This window comes from Leptidea sinapis, chromosome 34, assembly GCF_905404315.1.
Source record: "Leptidea sinapis chromosome 34, ilLepSina1.1, whole genome shotgun sequence".
In the NCBI taxonomy this organism is placed as follows: domain Eukaryota; kingdom Metazoa; phylum Arthropoda; class Insecta; order Lepidoptera; family Pieridae; genus Leptidea; species Leptidea sinapis.
This window is the reverse complement of record NC_066298.1, coordinates 10,948,022-10,972,051: the sequence shown is the minus strand read 5'-3', so window position 1 is coordinate 10,972,051 and position 24,030 is coordinate 10,948,022. Positions and strand designations below refer to the sequence as shown.

Below are 24,030 nucleotides of genomic sequence, written 5' to 3'. Positions count from 1 at the left end.
AAATATAAAAGGTGTGTCCGGGTGATGTTTTCTTTATCAAGGTGAGGTTAATATTATAGATGGAGGGGTCGATTGCCCAAATCTGTTGAGTTGGGATACCAGTTGGGTTCGGCGGTACCAAATCGTAATGCTAGGTCACATATTATGAACAAACTAACGTTCAGGCCTAGATTAGCTAGATCGAATCAAGGCAAACCCTTGTGTAGAATAGTTGTCACCTACAACAATTTGGTTAAAAGAGCTGGCATAGATATTTTTCGGTACTCTGCCCCACATTCCAAAAAAGAAGTAAAAAAATTATGATAGTACTGCAAGATTATTCGTAGTTATAGTTTTTTTTCTTATATTTTTCTTTTTTATTAAGAACCTAATTGTTTTTTTATCAGCCTTTTGCTTGTGGCCATATTTTTGTTATAAGTAAAAATTTTTAGTTAAACAAAGAATGTATATTAACCTATTAAGCATATCGAGTTAGTTATAGGTGGAGTGTACGACATTGTACAAGATTTTTTAAATGTGTCCGTAGATAAAGATAGTTGTATGCACGTTGGCTTCCTGATAAATAAATAAAATAAAATAATACGAATTACTCTATGTTCACCTAGCGAGTCTTTTTTAGTCGACTCGAAGCAACTTTTATGCGAATGAGCGTTACGTAGCCAAGCGTCACTGCTCAGATTATACTGCAATACATCTCAGTGTACCTTTTATCGCTATAAATTATAATTTCGAATTGTAGATGGGTGACGTAGGAAAGTTTTGTATAGTGTATGTAAATTGAATTGAAATTGATTGAATTAAACATTTAGGTACCAATCTAATTAAATTTGTCCATACTCGTAACATTGTTTGTTAATATGCAATCTATGTATCATTAAAATCATATTAATAATATCATTATACTTAATTATGTTCTCTGATTTTAATTATTATCGAATATTTCAACATCAAACGTCGCCATTCGAGGACTTTGCTGCTCGAACGGCCGTCCGTCGAACTATGTGCCCTGACAACTGCCACTAGTTTCGCAATCATTTGGGCTACGTCGGTTACTTTAGCTTTCCTACGGATCTCCTCATTTCTGATTCGATCCTGCAGGATCCGGGCATAGCGAAACTGAATGGGAAGGAAATACCTTACATCGGACTGTTTAAATCATATAATGGTTATCAAATATCAATGACTGTATACAAGTGTTTGCTAATAGTCTTTGTAGTTTTTGACTCTAGTTTTAATCACTCTGCGCCAGTTCGCTGCAGAGATTTATCATTACGTAATTTTTAGGATTAATACACAAATAAAATTTGAAAACAAAATTTTATGAACGATGCGGGACTCGAATCCATGACCTCTCGCGTTCCGTGCGAGTGCTCTCGACGAGAGTATTATTTTATTTATCATTACGTATATATATATGTACTTATTTTAAAATGTGTGTCACTTTTTGATCAATTTATGTTATATAATTTAGTAGATAATTTTACTTTTTATGTATGATTTAAATTTTTGTATATTTTTTATCTTTAAACATGCCTTTTGCCTAAGTCGTGATAGTAACATAAACCTGGTTTATCGTTGTACTATTCTATATTAGTTTTAGTTATATATCACGCTATCATAAGTGTATCAATTTATATATATGGCAATCACACAAAACATTGATACTTTGGATTCTGCATTTTTATTTATGTATTTATTGATTACTTTACAAAATAACAAGGTGTATCATTATTTCGTGTATTTAGACGTAAAAATCTGAGAACGTTAAAAATCTAGGCCACCCAAGCCACCCACAATATTTTAGGTTAGGTTAAGATACAACTCGCACACATGCCAAGACCAAATCCCATTTATTTCTATAAAATTAACCGCATTTCCCGGGAAACTCGATCTCAATTATCTCGAAAACTACTCATCTCCAGCAAGAGGGAGTTAGAGGGGTGGAACAATCCCCCTTAATCTCCAGGGGGATGAAAATGCACCCCTCTAACCCTGTACAAAGATAGCACGATTCTAAACTTTAACCCAGCAAAGTATTTAAATCGCTCTCAAGAACATAAGACAAGCTGTAGTTCTCGTGACGGTGCAATCGCTTTTGATGTAATCAAGATTATTCTATGTCTATGATGAACCTAATTAGACATATTGTTGATACTTTGAGTACCTTTTTTTTTATGGAAGAGGAGGACTCACGAGCGTACTGGTCACCTGGTGTTAGGTGATCACCGCCGCCCACATTCTAATGAACACTAGAGGAATCAGGTCAAACAGATCTTAGGATCACCGTGATAAAAGCGGAAAATCCATAATGAAACGAAGTCCCTAAGTCTCTACGCAATACCAATGTTCACAGAGCATTGGTCCCCGACGATTCGAGCAGCTGCACGCGGTCAATTGGTTCGAGCTGATCTACATACTGGGGTGCGCCAGACCAGAGATGACGGCAATACTTCATATGTGGCCGGACCTGTACTTCGTAGTTTTCAATTTTCTGCCTTGATCTCTAGGCGCTTTCGGTAAGACCATTTCGAGTCTTTAAGGGCGGATTCATAGCTGAGATAATTAATTTCTTTTTTAAAGAATTTGAATACTTGTAAAAAGAAAAATATCAAAACAGAGAGAGATAGATAATGATTTTATTGATCTTATTTGAAAATAATTTTAAGTAATTCAGATCAAAAGTGGCTACAATTGTTTCCTCGAAAGTCGTTTATGTTTCACAAGTGCTGAGTGAAAATCCGGTGAACGCATATAGTACCCCGCGCCCGCTCATTCTTTTATATAGAAAAGTTAAGTGATCACCGCCACCCACATTCTCTTGCAACACCAGAGGAGCCACAGGAGCGGTCCTGGCCTTTAAGAAAGGTATGTTTCATAGTATGAATTGTTATATGTAATGAAATGTCATTGACTGAATTATTTGTATTGCGAATATATAAGTACTTAGAAATACGCCGTATCTAATGGTATAAGTATTATTCCGATCGGTTCAGTGGGTTCCCCGGTACAAACAAAGGAAGAAACGGCTCTATATTTCATACTTAGTATAGATTTATTTGGGACGAGAACATTTTACGTAGCTTCCCGAACGCTGCCCCATCCGAATTGGATTCGACGAGTGACCTCTTTCTCGAAATTGGACCTACCTAACTGGATTGTTTGTCCGAGGTAGACGTACTCCTTGGGAAGCTGTATTGAGGCCATCGAGTTGGGACAGTAAAGTCCTCGAATGGCGACCACGTACCGGAGGACGCAGTGTTGGTAGGCCCTCCAAAAATTGGACCGACTATCTGGTGACCGACCGTGGTGGAGATCTTTGGGGGAGGCCTTTGTCTAACAGTGGACGTCTTCCAACTGATGATAATAATGATGATAGATTTATTTATTAGGTAGTGTGGTAGCACTAGACACACTTTTACATTGGTATTTTTACAGATTTTTGTATTGTTGTCATACATGTAACAATTACAGCGAACACAGAACTTATAACATAAAATTACTTACAATACATATACCATCTTATTAATAAGCGCACTGTAAAGTTACTCTAAGTTTCAAATTACTTCACCCTGCCATGACATGCCTGTAGTGACAAAGGTAAGATACTGACAAAAAGTTTTAACTTCGGAAAAAATTTACTTCGCATTCACACTGATACGGTTTTAGTAATCTTTAAACCCTTATCACATTAATGTTTCCCAACAATGCATTTGAAATTCGTAATGACAAACCTCCTCCTCTTTCTAAGTCGGTTAAATAAATAGTAAAATAATTACCATATCTCTAAAGTAAGTTTAAAAACAAATGATCGGACGATAATAGGGTTACCATTCAGGGTTGGAATTTATTAATTAAACTCAAACCAGCTAAACAAGATCGACAAGTTTCTGTTCATAGTTCTCCGGCATAGCTAGGAAGTTAAAGTTTTTAAGTGTTTTTAAGAGTTTGAATAATTTCAACATTTAAATGAATTATGAATTATTCAATTTAGAAACTACGTATATTATTGTTATAATAATAATACGTTACGTATATTATTGTTACATAATAAGGTGTTCCTTACGCCGTTTTATGTACCTACTACTTACTAGATTTTCTGCAGAAGATGGCTATTCGCGCTATTAATAACCTAAGCCCTAAACCTTAATTGAGAGCAAAATGTAAAGGAATAAACATTTTAACTGATGCTTCTCAAAATATTTTTGATAGTATTATGTATGTACATATAGGCACCTGAGTTTTTTAGAAACTGTTATAACCATAATGTTAACAACATTATTATACCTACTACTTGGCTGTATGCTTGTACAATAATATCCCAGAAAATTATCAAAACAAATGTATGACGAAGTTTAAAAGAATTGTTAAAAAACCTTTGTGTGATTTATATAATAATGTAATATTATGAGTTAATATAATATAATTGACTTTCTTAATGATCTGTGGTATCATGTAGTATCATTGGGAATGGAGCGACCACCCTCAGGCTATTAAATAATAAGTTTAATAATTGTAAATTATTACTTTCTAAACATATTTTTTCTATGGAAAAAATCCTGCTGAGTTTGTTGAGCCCATTCTTCTCAGGTCTGAGGCAATCGTTTTGGAATGGGTGGTAGTTTTGGACTTTCAATAAGTGATGTCACATCCTATTTTGAATAAAAATATTGGAATTTGAATGTATGATGGAATTGTGTATCTCATAAAGGTCTATATAATGTCCGCGATGGCAACATACTTACACATTTCCGGTGTTTCTAGGCTACATTATTCCCAAATACTGTAAGTATTTTTTTACTATTGACAGAAAAGTGTCAGTTGGGTCAGCTCGTTTATTAATAGGACAGGAAAGTATTTACTATTTGACAGCTCACAAGGTTAATAGATGAACGCTGTCCTCTAGCATAGTTCACGGAATTATTCAAATTCAATAACATTGAATGCAGACATTAGTATGACCTTCTTTCTATAAATATTGCGTAATCGTATTTTATTAAACGAAAAATATATCAATGCTATAGAGCAACAAAAATAGTTTTTGAATATAAAAAAGTGTGTGTGTACTTTATGTATGTATGCAAGCAAGAAGTTATACTTATTTATTATAAGTTATACATAGCAAAAATCCTTAAAATTATTTTTTGCTCGTGCTATTCTACGTTTGTAGAAAGAGCAATATTGTTAAAAAAGCTTGCAAAGATGGCTTTGACAATTAATTATTAAATAACGAATACGGCAGTATGGGCTTGAACCCTTTGCCTGTATAACGTGCCTAAAGAAGTATAACTTCAAAAATATTGTACTAGCTGCTGCCCCCGTCGCGGTCGTTATATAACGTCGACGCTTTAAGACAATATGTAACTTGTATGTTGTGCCGACCTCTTGTTAAAATTGCAATATTTGAATTTAATATATTCAGTAGTTCACCCGCCGCCTGACCGCACGATAATATCGCGCACTCGGTTGTTTATCATCATCGTGATAACATTCAAATATTTGTCCAAATGATGTAGTGCATTTTGGCGCACGCCAGGGTAGCACGCAGATGGCAGATTTTTTCCTACTTGACAATTATCATTATATTTTGGATAATTTACACAATATCTTTATAAATTATAGCCTATGAGTTATTCTGATGTGTAAGCTATATTATTATAGTTTCATCAAAATCTTCAAATATCAAAACTACATATATTAATTATTGTAAATAAGTAAATTCATATCTGTTAATAAACTAAACATAGGACAGTTTGCTCAATTCGTGACACTTAGCTTACTTAGAAATCTTTTACATACTTAGAAAACTTTAATACCTGTCATAGCTATATATGAGGCAGGTTTATAAATAATAAACAATGTGTAATTACTTATTTCAAATAGTAATAATTTAATAACTTTATTACCTATATTATAAATATTATAAAATACTCTATACAGAACACCTTAATGGACAAATTAATTCACAAGCATTTGTAAATGCCTATGGCTTGATAGACGTGGCACCCGTACAGGTCACTGAATTCACTAAGACATTTATCTCCACAAAGACAACTTAATACCATTAATATTAACCAATACATGTAAATAGTCAAAAATATTTTATTGACATAAAATCAACAAAATGCTTTGTCTTTGTAATTATCTTCTGTTAACAGCTAAATTAAAAAGCAGCAGATTAAAATTTAAATTTATGACATGGGAACTTCCAATAAAAAAGAGTGCTCTCTCTATGAGAGTAATATATCTTGTTATACCAGTTTAAATGATAGCCAATTTGTCACATCTAAAAGGACTAATGAACGAGTCCAATTCTCATTTGAATTACATTGGTATTATACAATTAATACATAATATATACAATACTTGGACACTAATGTTAACTATTTCAACAATTTAATGTAGGTTCAAATAGAAAGTTGTAGAGAGTGGAATAGTTAATTAAATCTTATAAGAATCATTTATAATTTTTATTATAATCACAGATACTTTGTAGTATAATTTAATAAATTAATAATTTTAAATTAATCCAAAAATATTTCTGGGTGTTTTTTCCATAAATAACCTATTAATTTATGATAGCCATGTCCAAATATAAATAAAATACATGCATAGGCAACAAGTACCAGCTCAAGAGAATATTTTCTTGCCATTTGGGCAAAGCAATCTACATGGAATTTTGTTCAATGATAAGATCAAATAACTAGTTACAGTAATTTTCTTCTTGCAAACCTTGACCTCCATTATGGCTGCTTCTCCATCTAATACAGCAATGACTTGGAACAACACTAGATGCAGACAGCATTTCTTTTTTAATGCTTTCATTCAAAATGACCAACAATAAGTCATCCAACAACAATTTATTGTACTTAAACTCAACTGCATCAACACTATATTCAACTTAGGACTGTCAATGAAAGGTAGATATTAACATTTTGTAATTGTTTCTCTATTTAAAACTCAGACAGAGTTTAAGTGCACTCATACTGATTTTATTCAAAATAGACCCATTATATGCAACCAATACATTATCCAGCCCAGCACAACATTGATTGAACCATAAGAAATCATAACTAAATGTTTAACTGTAGGTAATGTCAGCAAATATTTACCTCTTATTATTTTATTTTGAGGGTACCTGAAGAATGATTGTATCTAATGTATTGAAATGTGTTGATTTGACTATTATTGTGGTCTTTGTAAGTATGACCCTTTATATTTTGGGAACTAATTGAAATAACAATTTAATTATGAAACAAGATACGACTTTAGCATATGACCACCGTATTTCACAAACTTGTCAAGTTTATGATGACTGTGACTTTAGAATGTCAATTCTAGTGTAAAATTTATATTTGAAGTATATATTAAAAATAATAAAAAAATCGTGAATAAAACCAGTCAAGAAATAATTATTATTTTCCGTTAGAACCTGGATTATTGACAAAATTAAATGTCTGTTACAACCAAACAAGATTCTTGTTAGAATGAAAATGTAAGTATAAAAAATATATTTATATTTAAAAATCTGTAGACAATTAAATTTTTGAACATAGAGGTTGCAATGTTCACATTGCAATGTTTTTCATCAAAATATTTAAAAAAAATTGCTCTTAATTCAAAACAAGATAATCCATATTATTTTATTTGACAAAGTTTCTTGTTTTACTCAGACTTGAAATGTATAAAATAAATTGCTTGTGAACTTGTGTTAAAATGTGGGTAATATAAATTTAATGCATATGCATCAACCATAATTATGATGTGTGAACAGGATGATTTCATACTGCTGACATAGATAGTGAGAGTGATAATTAATTATCATGAAATAATGAACACCATTATACGCAATAAAAACTTATATAGGAGGGTTTACAACTTTACCGTACTGTCATACAAATTTTAAATAAAAAAAAAATAAAAAGTAATTTAAAATAGGAATCACATTTTTACCTTAGTATAGAGCTCCTTAGTGGTCATTTTATCGGTTTTCTTGTGTGTTTGAGCAACAATCTCAAATTTTATTTCACAACTCGTTCTACACTCTCACCGTCCATTTTATTTCGGGGTAAATTAAAAATCTATCAATTTTACTGATCAAATTATTTGTATATTTCGATACGTCATTTGACTAGTACGAATTAGTAATAAAAATAAAAAAAACACTTGATAACTTGATAGCGCTTACTTGACAGATGTCAAATGATTGTAATATCAATATCAACAAGATACGAGGGGTGCGACGTGCGACGACAACGAGTCAATGAAACCAACGAATCACAAAACGGGGAGAAATTGAATTGTGTGAGAAAATATTGTGATGTAATTACCCTACATTGATTTGCAATTGTTTTACAAAAACGAGTATTCGTAGCAATTATACTTCTATTGAAGTTACCGAGATTTTCCCACAAGGGAAGTTTTATAACTTGATTGATAAGTGAAATCAGCACAATACTATTAAACAATACTATAATTCTAACAGAATAAATAGGTAGGTTCTTTACCTAGTGTATCATGTTTAACAATATAGGAAAAATCCATAAATATTGAAAATTTACAAGATACTTTTGTTGTAAATGTGAAATCATCTCTTTCATTCGTTTGGTTGTATCAGTGTTAATCTATCACGGCTAACCAACTCAGTACAGATTGATAATAATTTCCTAATAAATTGTTTTTTGTAATAAAATAATTACTTACTTAAGTAGGTACTTAATTATTTCTGCCAAAGATCCAAGAATTAATAAATGAAAGCATTTTTATATATTATAATTTATTGTGATTAGTATGGTTACATAATATAACGTAATAATTGGAAAATGCATAAAACAGATAACTAAGAAACTAAAATATGACTAGAGATTTAATAGCATATCAAATACTAAGAGTTTATATAATAAAGCATCTAATTTCTAACATTTGGAACGTCACAAGAAGTCACTTATTTATTTTCTGAAGAAGGGAACCATGCCTGACAAGCTTCTGTAGAAATTTCACAGAGCGCAGCAAATGCTTTTCCTCGGTTGTCATAATCTGAAATATAAAATTATATAATATTTGAATCTTACTTTGTCATTGTCCAGTCCAGTTTGTCAAGAAACATCTATTTCTTTTAAATTTCTTTTGCATTTACGGCGTAAAGATATTTATGGTATTATCGTTAAGTATCCGTCGATAATTACTTTTTAATAATACAAGTAGGTACTATGTGTGCAAAAATTTTTATCGATTGATTTCTTAAGTTGGTATACAGAATAGCACCATTTACCTGACTGTCCCCTCTTTCCGAACATGATCCCATTCATTGGAGCATTCTTATAATTGGCTTCACTGTTGTTCACAAAACAAATTATGACCACGACGGCGGCGAGGATGAGATATCTCATAAAAGAATTCATCTAAAACAAATGCAACATTCCATTATACAAAAATATACACAAAATAATGGAACAAAATACTTACTATAACTTAAAATGTAGATAAAACTAGATATATATAATATTTTTTTACTCAGCAGCGAACTAATATTAATTTGGTCTTAGTCTACCTTAAAAATGTGGTAGCTATTGCAAGTGGTATCACCGAAGGCGTCTTTAGAACTGACGTCGAATAGGAAATCTCCCGCCATTTTATACTGACAAATTCGAATATGGCGACAGTCCACTCAATTATAGGATTATTGGATACTGACCACATATTGAGTGTATGATAGACCCGAACCTCTTGGGATTAAAACTTATTAATGTATGATGGAACTTCAATAAATGTGGTGTGATATCACTAGTAAGTACGCTAACTATATACATGATAATAATATTATATCCGACGTACCTAAATAATAAAAATTGGTAAATGTAGAGATTGTTTGTTTTTAGCACTTATTTAACTTTTACAGTCTCTTAGCATAACTTACTTGAAATATCTATTTTATAAATTTTGCATACTACACAATTGAAGTGAATTGTTATCATTCCTGTGCTTACCACAGCTTCATCACCTTCGAATCTCTATCTTTTAGTTTTGAAAATAGATAGACTATGGAGAAATTCTTAAGTATCATTATCGAAGGACCATTATGTGAGGCGGGGCATTATCTTCATGGAACCAAGCAGTTAGATAGTTTGCCTCGCCGTTTCTCACGAATTTTATGTTCTGTACTAAAGTGCCAGTTAAAGTAGCTAATATGCCTGAAAAAATATTTCTGGCCGAACTACTCTTCTTAAATTTCTTAGGGGTTAGAGATGAAGTTCTTTTCCAGACTTTAATTTAGTGTCTGTGTTCATAACAACGACGGTGAAAATTTAAACAAAATGATCAATTGTAAGTAAAGGCTTTTAGTAAGTATTGCATAATATGTAGGTGAACATTCTTTGATTATTCGGTAGATTTTTCCTCCTCGTAAAATGTTGAGCTTTATAAGGAGAAGTGGCAAGAAACTAATTGTGCTCGTCTTAATACCTGCGTTTAAAATTTTATTGGTGCGTTGCACAGAACAGAAAAAACTAGTAGAAGTGGCATCATGTCATTTTACTATGGACACCGATGTCGCCAAACTCACACATTTATCTATTAAACATGTAATACACATAATTACTTAATTCCGGCTTTATGATAGGCCTGAATTCACAATCACGAAATGACATAACTACAAATTTATTTACATCAATTTCGAACTTATACAATTACGCTAATCTCATATTCTTAAAGTGATTATGACAGCCTCAGAACTTTTTCTTAAATTACGAAAAATATCATATAAAAACTTTAAGTAATAGGAACTCTGTAACCATAGATTTGACTTCTGTCAAAATACCTTGTGTTGTACGATAATGAGTAAACATATCGATAGTGAAAACTAGAAATGATGAAATCAGGGTTGATAAAGTATATAAGTTTTATTTGAAAGGAAAGACAATATTTAGCTCAAGTTAAAATAAAATCTACACAGCGAACACACGAATCGTCTTGGAAAGTTACAACATTCATATTATATTTACCTGGGAAGCAATACACGCATAAAAGAGACTTTTTTTTATAAGTATTCATCGTTATTCTGTTTAAACCCAGGAGCCAGTAAGACATGACATTTTGTAAACCGTACAGCTTCCATGCGCGTGCGGAAAGAAAATTTCCAAATCAAGAAGTAACGAATGATTAGTTAAAAGAGAAGCATACGCACTGATGCAGTATTTATAATCTTGTTACTCTTATGATATTTTATATTATGATGTACATACCCTACAATGATGGCAAACATTCCCAGAATTCATGGTTTTCGATCGATTTTTTACAATCCTATGACGTATTTCCTCTACTCTACCTTATCGGTGGAAACTCAATATATAATGTCAAATATTAAAATTTAATAATAAAAAAATTGCTTGTCTATATTAAAAAATTAACGCTTATTTAGTTTAACTGGAATCATACACATATTTGCTAAATAATAATTGTCTTTACACACACACACATACTCACGCCTTGTTCCCGTCGGGGTAGGCAGAGACAATAGAATGCCATTTGCTTCTATCCTTACAAACCTCACGCGCTTCCTCTACATTCATTACTCTTTTCATACATGCTCGCCTGTTGCGGGTGCTTCGGACCTCTCCTTTTCTCAAAACGTCCCCCATTTGATAGACGAATGTTCTACGAGGTCTCCCGCGACCGACTTGCCCACACATACTTGCCTTATATATTTGATGCGTCATTCTTTCTTCACTCATTCGCTCCACGTGTCCAAACCATTTAAGCATTCCTTTTTCAGTCCTTGTCACAACATCCTCTTTCAAACCACAGCGCGCTCATATTACCGCATTCGGAATTCTATCAGGCAGTCCCACACATACTACGCAGTGATCGCATCTCAACTGCTTTAATTCTGCTTTTATGCTTCTTCTGCCATACCCAACTCTCACTTCCATACATTAACGTGGTGACAAGCATTCCATTATGTACAGCCATTATCGCTTCTATTGGCACAGTCTGAGCGTTTATAAAGGCATGCAGTGCTCCATTCACACAGTTTCCCGCAGTCACTCTCCTTTCAATATCACCTTCATATCTTCCGCTTCTTGTAAACATGCTACCCAAATATACGAATTCTGTAACTTGTTCTACCCTTTCATCTTCAATCGTGATAGTACACTCAGTCAACCTTTCATCCTTCTCAAATACCATCACTTTCGTCTTTACCTAAGAGACAATTAAAACTATTAATTAGAATTAATCGTAGTCTCTCTTGTACACAATTACCACAGCCATATTATAACATTTTTCTTACTTACACCTTTATCGAATGAAGCATGGAAAAGAGCAATTCTTGGATACAATTTATAAAGATAAAATTTCTTTCGATAAAATTATATCGATATGTACATACATGCACTAGTTGAGTAGCAAGATGTTTTTATTGTTTACATTAATTATTCTAACATAAGTTAAGTCGATTAAACGTAAAGGTAAATGAACCATGCGTCGTAACATTATGGTTCATTTTTAATTGTATGTTTTGTACAACACATACAAAATATTTATTGTATTTAAATCGGAAAATTATGATTACCGATGATAGGAAATCCCTTCGTTGGACATATTTTTATTGTGGCTATGATTTCTACAGTCCAAAATGGTACAATAAGGCGTATTTGAATTTATTTTATAATTATATATTATAGATAATTATGCTTCACTTGACATCAAATGACTGGTCTCACTTGAGCCTCGAGTAGGTACACTTGTACACAATAGTGGCGACAGGGTAACGCCCACTAGTTTTTTCTGTTCCGTGCGTTGCTTCAAGTGTAGTAGGTACGTACGTATTAATTGCGTTGGCTAACTTTTTATTCTGATGTTGTACATTTTAAAAGATAGATGTTTATTATTAGTATGAGACAAAACGTATTAATATTTGATTCTGCATATTTCACAAGTTATACCATACCTGTCGTAAATCCTACTACTACACAGCTGAATATCTAAGTGATCAGACAGCCTGGGACTAGATTATGATTGTTTTTTAGCGATAGAAATTACAGTACAATATTGTTTATTTTTATTGAAAAGAGCGCAAATAAAAGAATGCTGGGAGAGTTTCTTGCGCCGCTTCTTTTCTCTCAGAGCGCCATTTGTTTCCTAAGCGGTAGTAATAATAATAATAATAAAATATTTTATTTGCAGCTAAAAAAACACAAAAATAAAAAAATTCTTAAATTAAATTAAATTTTAAATTAAACAATAAAACACACCATACTTATTAAAGGACTAGGAACGTTAGCCGCAAATAACCTCAAGCTCGGCATATGCTGGCACACATATTATGCATGCTCAGCGCCGATCTTCCGCTTGAGCCATTGTGACTTCGTAACTGTCCCAACACTTATACGCTATAAACATACAAATTTAATACGAACATTAAACTAAACACAAGTAACAGGAAAATCTTTGAATTTAAAACATTACTACAACATATTACAATTATTAAGCCACATATTCACTAGTAAACATTTGTTGATAAACTGTTTATAAAGCCACGTATTCATTAGTAAACATTTGTTAATAAACACTGTTTATAAACTGTTCATAAACAATGTTTCTTAATGTTTCATCATCTCTGTAAACAGTTTATAAACAGTTCAGATAAGTTTATGTTACGTGTTGCCGTGCTCCCCACTACTTGTGGAGAGCAAGACGAAACATCTAGTTTATAAACAAAAGTCAGTTGGTGACAGTCTGGTGAAGTTCTGAAATGATCCATCAAATCCGCGGACGTCATTAAATACATAACTTCTATTCAACAAATAGTTTCGAATCCACCACCTTTTCTTCTTTTTTTTTTCGATTAATGCTCTTGTGAATTATTATGTAAGCAGCAGAGAGCATCACTACCTCCTCGGGCGACATCCTGTGAACAACTGACAAGTTTGGACGGCCAAGTTTCAGAAACATGTGTTTATTGCAAACTTGTTTAAAGCCCCGTATTCATGGTAAACATTTGTTTAGCAACAAAGTTGAATCAACGCGTTGCAGAATTGCTGTCAGCATGTTGCTGGCAACACTGCGTGTTGCAGAGTTGATATCGTCATGTTGACAAGCTCTCGCCCGATAAGCGTAAACATCAGTTCAGCGACAATTGTTGACGTGTGTGAACGTGTTTGCAACAGTTTATAAACATGGCAGTAGTGTGGAGCAATGATAAAATAATGCAACTAATAGAATTATTTCAATCAAGACCATTATTATGGGATTCTTCTATAAAAGAATACAAAGATAGAAACAAAAAGAACGATGCATTCGAAGAAATTTCTCAAGCCCTAAATATCCTAATTCTCGGGCAACATTTTAACCCATACTGGCATGTGGACAACCTGCATTGATTTAAACATAGTTGCTAGCAACATTCTCGCCGCACACCAACAATGTTGATCAACTGTTTCTAAACAAATGTTTACCATGAATACAGGGCTTTACGCTTGTCATAAACAGTTTATCAACAAATGTTTACTAGTGAATACGTGGCTTTAAACAAGTGTACAATAAACACATGTTTCTGAAACTTGGCCGTCCACACTTGTCAGTTGTTCACAGGATGTCGCCCGAGGAGGTAGTGATGCTCTCTGCTGCTTACATAATAATTCACAAGAGCATTCATTTTTGCGTTATATGCAATTCTGCAGAAATGTCGGTTCAAGCATCATTTTTTTTTAATTTATCTTTATAGTTTATTTGAGGCGTTCCAAAAAATACTACGTGGGTGATAAAGCTCTATGAGCTTTGAAATTTGTTTGTTGGATCACACTACCTCCATGTTTATAAACTCGCGCAAAACACGTCCACACCTGTTGACTTTTGTTTATAAACTAGATGTTTCGTCTTGCTCTCCACTCGTAGTGGGGAGCACGGCAACACGTATCATAAACAATGTTTCATCATACGTGGCTTAAGAATATTATTACATTTTTAAACAAGGTAAAATGGAATAGGACTACCCAGCACCAGACAGAAAATACTTACTAAATATAAAAAAACTACTATGATTACAAATAACTACCTAGTTCGTATGCTAATCGTTCACATATTAATAAATATATTAAGACCAAACCTGAACCTAACCTATAATACCTACACTCATTTCTTGAGCCAAGCTTTCTTGCGCTCTATGCTCTTGTAGTAGAAATTGTCGTAATTTCGTTTTAAATAAAGGCAGACTTTTTAAATTTCTAATGGGCGGCGGGATGTTATTCCAACATTTGGATGCCGAATAACGAAAGCTACCCCCAAATGACGCCGATCGATCTTTCTCAATGATCATCTGAACAGAACATTGCCGTGACCCACAGGACCTAAGATTAGCCGTTCTTGATAGTTTGTCATAAAGGTATTTTGGCTTCTCGAATTTTAACACACCAAATAGAAGGCAAGCCAATTGTAGTTTTCGCCGGTTTCTCATTTTTAACATTGAATGCTCATTCAAGAATGGGGTTACGTGGTCTCTATGTGGTATATTGAAACAATAACGGGCGCACGCATTCTGGACAATCTGTATCAGATTTTTTGTTACGGAAACTAAACGCAGGCCAAAGACGACATCTGCATAATTCAGCTTTGAGAGAACTAGACTTTCAACGAGGCGGATACGCATTTCCTTCGACAGATTAGGTCTCATCCTGTATAATACTTTCAACCTGTAAAAGGAGTTACTGACTAGGTTAGTGATGTGTTCATGGAATCCCTGTTTACAGTCGAGAAGAAGACCAAGACTACGTGCTACGTATGTATTTTCATTTATTTATTTATTTACAACCCTTACGTCTAGCATTACAGGAATATACCTAATGCGCTGTACGTTCAATGGGTTCACCCATCAAGATTATGTTAGGTGAAGACTTTAAGCGAGTAAGTTGTTTTTTGGTGCCACAAATTATGTATTTTGATTTTACCGGATTAAGACAAAAGCTGTTTTTCTGGGCCCACAACATAATACTATTAAGGTCATCGTTAAGCAACTGGCCCGCGTTATCTATTTCATTTGGCTTACAAGATATATAAATTTGTACTAGCAATGCCTAATGTGGTTTTTGATGTCTGCTGTGTGTAAAATAAATAATATGGGGCCCAAAATAGAACCTTGTGGTACTCCATTTGCAAACGGTAAAATCTCAGATGTCAAGGTAGAACAATTGTTGTGGGAGAGCTGTACAAATTGGTGTCGCTCACGAAGGTAGTTATTGAACCATTTTAATGCACCAAAGTCAAATCCATTGTTATTTAATTTTGATAGCATTTAAATATCTATATTTATTGTTTCAAAACCCCTAGAAAAATCAAATAGAACAAGAAGAGTACAATGACCACTGTCTTGCAAACTAAGTATATTGTCAGTGACATCAAGCAAGGCAGTCATTGTGCTCCGACATTTCCTAAAACCTGATTGTGTCTGGTAACATATAATTTACTCCAGGTCGTCTGTAATCTGCTCACACACCACTTTCTCTAGCACCTATAGGTCTGAGATCCTTCACCTCTGCAGGGTTAGGAACTTTAGGCAGAGGCCTCACTAAAGCCTGCTTCCAGCTATCGGGATAAACATCAGTTGTTATGGAAGTATTTACAATACATTTAATTGCATCTAAAGAATTTGGTAAAGACAATAAAATCATATCTAAACTGATGCCATCACATCCTACAGCTTTGGATTTCAATGATTTTAAAGTTCTCTTTAAATTGTTCATGGATATAGACTGAAGGTGAAAAATAGCATAATTAAATTTATGATATTCAAAAAAAGTAATGTAAGAAAGCTGTGTGTTCGGAACAGAAGGTGTTTTCAAGAAATGTTTATTAATCTTATTAGGGTCATTAAAGTGCGAAGGGAGTTCATTTCCAGTTTTAGGTAAAATTACTTTTTTTATATTCTTCCATAAATGTTTAGATTGTTTGATTTTACTATTAATATTATATTTAAAAATTGCTACTTTTTCGTTGTATAGTGTCTTGTTTGCTAATGTTTTTAAGTTTTCATAATATTCTTTTTTACTGTCACACTTTGTTCTATGATAATCTGCTAATGCTCTGTCACGCAGTATCATCATTAATTTAATGGAGTCTGTGATCGAAGGATGGGATTTTTTTTATTTGAGTTATTCTAATTGGTGCATGTAGATTAAAAAGTGCAAGGATTTGTGAATTAAAATTATTTACCATATCATTGACATTATTTAGTGTTAACATGTAATCCCAGTTTATAGCCTGTAAGCCAGTGTTAAAGCTGACTATGTATTTAATAGGTCTATGTATAATAGTATAGGGTTCAATCTTATGTTTTTTAATATTAAACTCTTATCCAACCAAACAATGATCATACAAGGAAGCAACATGTCCAATAAATATATTTTTGGCTGTAAGATCGGAACTAATAATGTCGATCAATGTTTGTGTAGACTCTGTGAAGTGAGTTGGTGATGTAATCAATTGATTTAAGCCTAGGCACCATAGAAAAGTTTTTAGCTTCCATGACTTTGAATCGTCAGGACAAAGAAGATTTATATTAAAATCACCTGTCAAAATTAAATAGTCATGACTGGGTATTGCATTAATTACATCTGTAAGAGCATCAAAAAATGTGTCTATGTCCTGCCATGGGGGCCGGTAAGCTGTGCCAATTACTAGCTTCTTGCCATTTATAGATAGCTTGAGCCACATATGCTCAACAGATCTATGAAGTGGATCAGTGGACGGTGACAGGGTGTTTGCAGCTATGCCATTACGAATATAAAATCCAACTCCTCCACCACGTGAACGTGTATATCTGGAAGACGTGGCTTGTGGCACAGTTTGTATCCCATGATTTTTGGGGCTCGGGATTCTTCCCCTGATCTTAACCATGTCTCATTCACAGCTAGTATATCCAGGTCAAGCATATTAACTTTTGCAACAAGGTTATCATGATTTGTGCCAAGTACAATGTAGTATATTAGAAATTACATCAAAAAGAATTCTAAAGATATCAATTTTGAGAAAATAAATGCCTTCATATAGCTTAGATACGATTTTTATTGATAAATACTGAGAATTGAAAAATATCAATATTTTCTCGCTCGGCTACGTCTTCAACGGCACCCATATTCAGTGCGCTAAATGAAACAATTGTCGGGGACACAGTGCTCTGTGAACGGCTGGATCACTTGGCGTTACGTAAAGACGTCGCTTCATTGTGTGCTCTACCGCATTTATTATGGGAAGTGTTCCGAAGAGCTGTTTAACCTAATTCCTGCCGCCGAATTCCACCTTCGCACGACACGCCACAAGTTAGGATATCATCCTCACCATCTGGATGTGTGGCGGTCCTCCACAGTGCGGTTTACAAGGAGCTTTCTTCCACGTACTACAAAGCTATGGAATGAACTTCCTTGTGCGGTGTTTCCGGGACGATACGACATGGGTACCTTCAAAAAAAGCGCGTACACCTACCTTAAAGGCCGGCAACGCTCCTGTGATTCCTCTGGTGTTGCAAGAGAGTGTGGGCGGCGGTGCTCACTTAACAACAGGTACCCGTACGCTCGTTTGTCCTCCTATTCCATAAAAAAAAAGATGAAACAGCTCTTCGGAACACTTCCACCACACAATGAAGCGACGTCTTTACGTAACGCCAAGTGATCCAGCCGTTCACAGAGCACTGTATCCCCGACAATTGTTTCATTTAGCGCACTGAATATGGGTGCCGTTGAAGAGGTAGCCGAGCGAGAAAATATTGATATTTTTCAATTCTCAGTATTTATCAATAAAAATCGTATCTAAGCTATATGAAGGCATTTATTTTCTCAAAATTGATATCTTTAGAATTCTTTTTGATGTCATTTCTAATATACTAGATAGTACTTGGCACAAATCATGATAACCTTGTTGCAAAAGTTAATATGCTTGACCTGGATATACTAGCTGTGAATGAGACATGGTTAAGATCAGGGGAAGAATCCCGACCCCCAAATATCATGGGATACAAACTGTGCCACAAGCCACGTCTTCCAGATATACACGTTCACGTGGTGGAGGAGTTGGATTTTATATTCGTAATGGCATAGTTGCAAACACCCTGTCACCGTCCACTGATCCACTTCATAGATCTGTTGAGCATATGTGGCTCAAGCTATCTATAAATGGCAAGAAGCTAGTAATTGGCACAGCTTACCGGCCCCCATGGCAGGACATAGACACATTTTTTGATGCTCTTACAGATGTAATTAATGCAATACCCAGTCATGACTATTTAATTTTGACAGGTGATTTTAATATAAATCTTCTTTGTCCTGACGATTCAAAGTCATGGAAGCTAAAAACTTTTCTATGGTGCCTAGGCTTAAATCAATTGATTACATCACCAACTCACTTCACAGAGTCTACACAAACATTGATCGACATTATTAGTTCCGATCTTACAGCCAAAAATATATTTATTGGACATGTTGCTTCCTTGTATGATCATTGTTTGGTTGGATAAGAGTTTAATATTAAAAAACATAAGATTGAACCCTATACTATTATACATAGACCTATTAAATACATAGTCAGCTTTAACACTGACTTACAGGCTATAAACTGGGATTACATGTTAACACTAAATAATGTCAATGATATGGTAAATAATTTTAATTCACAAATCCTTGCACTTTTTAATCTATATGCACCAATTAGAATAACTCAAATAAAAAAAATCCCATCCTTCGATCACAGACTCCATTAAATTAATGATGATACTGCGTGACAGAGCATTAGCAGATTATCATAGAACAAAGTGTGACAGTAAAAAAGAATATTATGAAAACTTAAAAACATTAGTAAACAAGACACTATACAACGAAAAAGTAGCATTTTAGCAATGGCCTCCGGTCCTCGACACTAACCTATACGAAACATAGCGGCGCTAGGCCGCTACTTCACGCCGGTAATCTGTGCGAGTGTGGTAATTATAATATGGTCCGGAACCTATTTATCGACTGCCTAAAAGCGTCATTCACACCCTGAGGAACCAATGTCAACAAAAAGCATTTAAACCCTGGATCAACTCAACAGGTTTTAACCATTCCAAAGCACAGATAAAGGCATTCAACAATAGAAACGCGACTGAACCCCTATCACTGAGCAGAAAAGATCAATGAAAATCAAAGATCAAACTCACCAGGGTGCTTCATGGACTTCGCACTCGCCTAAACAGGCAGCTTAGCGTGGTCGGAATCAAATACGGAAGAACTTGTACATTATGTCTTGAAGCCAATGAAACGCCTCTTCATCTCCTCTGCGATTGCGGCCCACTAATGCATAAGCGTAACACCATCCTTGGCGACTACATCCTGCTTCCAGGTGCTGTTGTAATACCCGCGTCAAGATTAAATGAGGCAGGGTTTACGACGAGCTAGAAGTATGAGTGGCGAAAACATTATTGTTCGACTTTGGACGCGTTACTAGAACTCATTAGGACTACACGAATACCCACCCTCTCCAAATAATAATAATAAATGTAACAGGCAAGAAACTAGCACAGTGTAAATAGGCCTTTAACGAACAAAAGAATATTGTTCGTAAAAGGCAATAATCTTGTTATAATTGCAATTTCTACGCAATTTAATATTTCTTGTAGTGAGTAATAGAGTTATTAGCAGCACTGGAAAGCAATCTATTATAAAATAATATCATTAAAAGTCTTGTATAAATAGTCGCTCCTTTAAGATCAGAACATCATTCATCTTCGTCTCTTAAGACAACAACTTCAAAGTTGCGCTGCAACGACAGTATAATATTATGTAAGTACCCTAAAGTATTTTTTTTTTATAATTGTAACTCCCTCGATAAAATAATATACCAGGAAAGGATATTTGCGTTATCTTTGAAAAAAAAACAATTATTAAACATTTATATACTTTGCGAAAATAGATAACTATCCAAATGTTTTGAGTATTCTTTAGTGTTAATTACGCGATATTGACACGCCAAATTCTGGCACGAGACACAAATTTGGCGAGTCTATATCTGATGACCTGATGATGCCTCGTGTAGAGGCGAGACACGTGTCGAATTGTTTGAAGACAAATATTGGCGGAATTAACACTAAACTAAACTCAATACTATATCATTGAAGGAAAAGTTTACGACACGAGGCGAAACTGAGAGTCTCAGAGACTCAGAAAAAAATTGCCACGAAATTTGGTAAGAAGTTGCCTTTTCATATCCCAAATACCTTAACTTTTTTGATTTGAAATATTTTTTTTTTCACCTTTTTTTTACTTAACTATCGAAAAAGAACCCTAATTTTCAATCGAACATTCTCACGTCAACATATCAGATTTTTCATAAAAGTTGGCGGGCTTTTTGTTCGTTGAAAACTTTACTTTGTAATGGTGTAAAAAATATACAACTATCATGGTACATGCTCTTAGAAAATGCAAAGAAACGAAATATCTCGAATCTGAATTATTTTACAGGTGCAATTTAGAGCATTTTATCAAAATTTATACTTAATCACTTTAAAAACGTAAGATTCCGTGTTACATTAATGAACAAAAAAATAAAATTGAAAATCAATTACTTGGCTTTTGAAATTTTTCACATAAATTTTGAGGTTATGTGAAAAAGTATAAAAACAAACGTTATAGATCTTTTTATTACCTACAACTTTGCTATTAAACTTTTTTCCATAGGACTTCTTTCGTCGGAAATAGAGATAAACCGTTTTTTACCCATTGATGTAACTTGAGGCATCATCCATATTGCTGACCAGTATCATCATAAATTAAATTAAATAAAAAATAACAAAAATAAATTAAATTTAACTTTAATTATTGTGATTTACAGATTTTATTAATTTCGATGTATTTGCCCATAGCAATTCAATTCATTCAATCCAATCTTCATTTGACCGGCTACAGTTTTCTTACGAGAAAAAGTTGTGGAAATTTTCCTGACCATTACAATGCGGTCCCGCCCTTCTTGATTGAGCCTAAAGTTTTGAGCGACATCGCAATTGCGCTCGTCACCTTAGCATGTGATGTTGAGTTTCATTATCCCAGTAATTTAACTAGCTATGGCGCCCTTCTAACCGAAATATATATTTCTTGCACATTTTATGCTTACCTAACGCTAGATAAGGGGCTCCACGGTACCGACCTAGCAAGCAACCTGTACAAAAAAAGCTCCGCAGTGATAAATTATTTAAGCTTTATCATATTTTTTTAGTTAGCAGTAGTTATGCAGCATTTTCTATTTACATAGGTGCTGACCCAGCAAAGTTGTTTTTAAACGACTTCCAAAAGGAGGAGGTTATCAATTCGATCGGTATTTTTTTTATGTATGTACACCGATTTCTCTAAGATTTATGATCCGATTTACGTAATTTTTGATGCGAAAGATTCCATTTGGTCCCATAAAAATTTTACATAGTTTGGCCCAGTAGTTTTCATTTTATGAACTTTAATATGAAAATTTTCGTCTACCTAGATGACATAATTATTTTCTGTGTACGCCTTTTTTTGGAGTTTTCATTTAAGTTGATTATATATTATTATTAAGTGACACTAAAACGTAAAAAATAAAAACAAAACTACGTTTAAAAAACCGACTCCAAAAACTGAAAAGTATCAAATAACTAAAAATTTAATTTAATACACCTCTCAAATCTTTACCTTAAATATTAATAAAATACTATTATGTATGTTCTATACATACGTCATTGCCACGCCCGCTCATAGTTAGGTACAATCATTGTCATATTATGTAATGAAATGTGATTGACCGAATTGTTTATATTGCGAAAAATGATTTTATGACAACGAGGGACGAGACGAGCCAGACGTTTAGCTGGTGGTAATTCAAGACATAAAATAATAATTATTATTACCTCTCATTATTTGAATTCGATTATAAATTAAGCTTTATTTCAGAAATATGCGTCTCTCACTTGTATTCGGCATCTTCGCTATGTTGTTCAGTCTTGCTGTAGCGACATACAAGAAACCGTTGTTTAACGGATCTATTTTTGGAAAAAGGACATATGACACGGGTGAGTACAATTCGCACAAGTATGTAGGTACTAGACCATCTGTCAGTTCTAATTAACCGAACAGAACTAACGCCTATTTCTGTCGTGAAGCAGTAATGTATTAGCATTACTGTGTTTCGGTCTGTGAATCACACAAGCGTTGCCGGCTTTTAAGGAAAGTATACGCGCTTTTTTTGAAGGTAGCCATGTCGTATCGTCCCGGAAACACCGCACAAGGAAGCTCATTCCACAGCTCTGTAGTACGTGGAAGAAAGCTCATTGAAAAACGCACTGTGGAGCACCGCCACACATCCAGATGATGGGGATGAAATCCTAAGTTGTGGCGTGTCGTGCGAAGGTGGAATTCGGCGGCAGAAATCAGGTGAAACAGCTTCTTCAGAACACTTGTTTAATCCTATAAGAAAGTATTTTATGTATTAATCAAAGAAAATTTGCATTATGATTTGCTACACAAAAATATGACTATCATTAATTAATAAAAAATGTATTTTTTTCAGAGTACGATTCTACTACACGGGCAATGTATGCGATGTGCGAAATTGCTTCGGAATCCTGTCAGGCGTTATATAATCAAAATGCAGAAATGAAGTAATAGGCTATACAGAAGTGCTTTTTTATAATGTTCAATAACGTATGGCCATGCATGTATAAATATCATTCATTCTGTATTTTTATTGCTTCTTCAACAATTATCGTTATCGATCATCAAGGAACATCGTTCGTTGTTCCGTTCCACACTAGAACCACAGCTAGAACTCTGTAATAAAATCACTTAATAATTATATAATACACAAATACCAGAAGCTTTATTATCAGAAACCAAAAAATGTCTTTTGACGGGCAAAGTATATAAAACTAGGTGTTGCCCTACCGCATTCACCAACGTAACCTTATAATTTAGTGTTTGCTGCAACTTACATATATGCAGCGTGGCGCTAAAAGGGCGACATTAAAAAAAACACGGGTAGAACTACTAAACCGTA

At 33.9% G+C, this 24,030-nt stretch overlaps 1 protein-coding gene and 1 long non-coding RNA gene across 3 annotated transcripts in view; one reads left to right on the top strand and one right to left on the bottom strand.

Moving 5' to 3' along the window:
• LOC126975032 (unconventional myosin-Va) overlaps positions 1–8,196 on the bottom strand; it is a 101,187-nt gene extending 92,991 nt beyond the window's left edge. For both annotated transcript variants that reach the window (XM_050822806.1, XM_050822807.1), the window contains exon 1: positions 7,951–8,196. In XM_050822806.1, the coding sequence (XP_050678763.1) occupies positions 7,951–7,977 (27 nt within the window). In that variant the 5' untranslated portion in view covers positions 7,978–8,196. The remainder of the gene's footprint in view (positions 1–7,950) is intronic.
• Positions 8,197–15,498: 7,302 nt separating this feature from the next.
• Positions 15,499–23,566, top strand: LOC126975129 (uncharacterized). Its single transcript, XR_007731639.1, has 3 exons — positions 15,499–15,769; positions 22,929–23,047; positions 23,545–23,566. It is a non-coding gene; the product is annotated as an uncharacterized LOC126975129 (long non-coding RNA).
• The last annotated feature ends 464 nt before the right edge of the window (positions 23,567–24,030 follow it).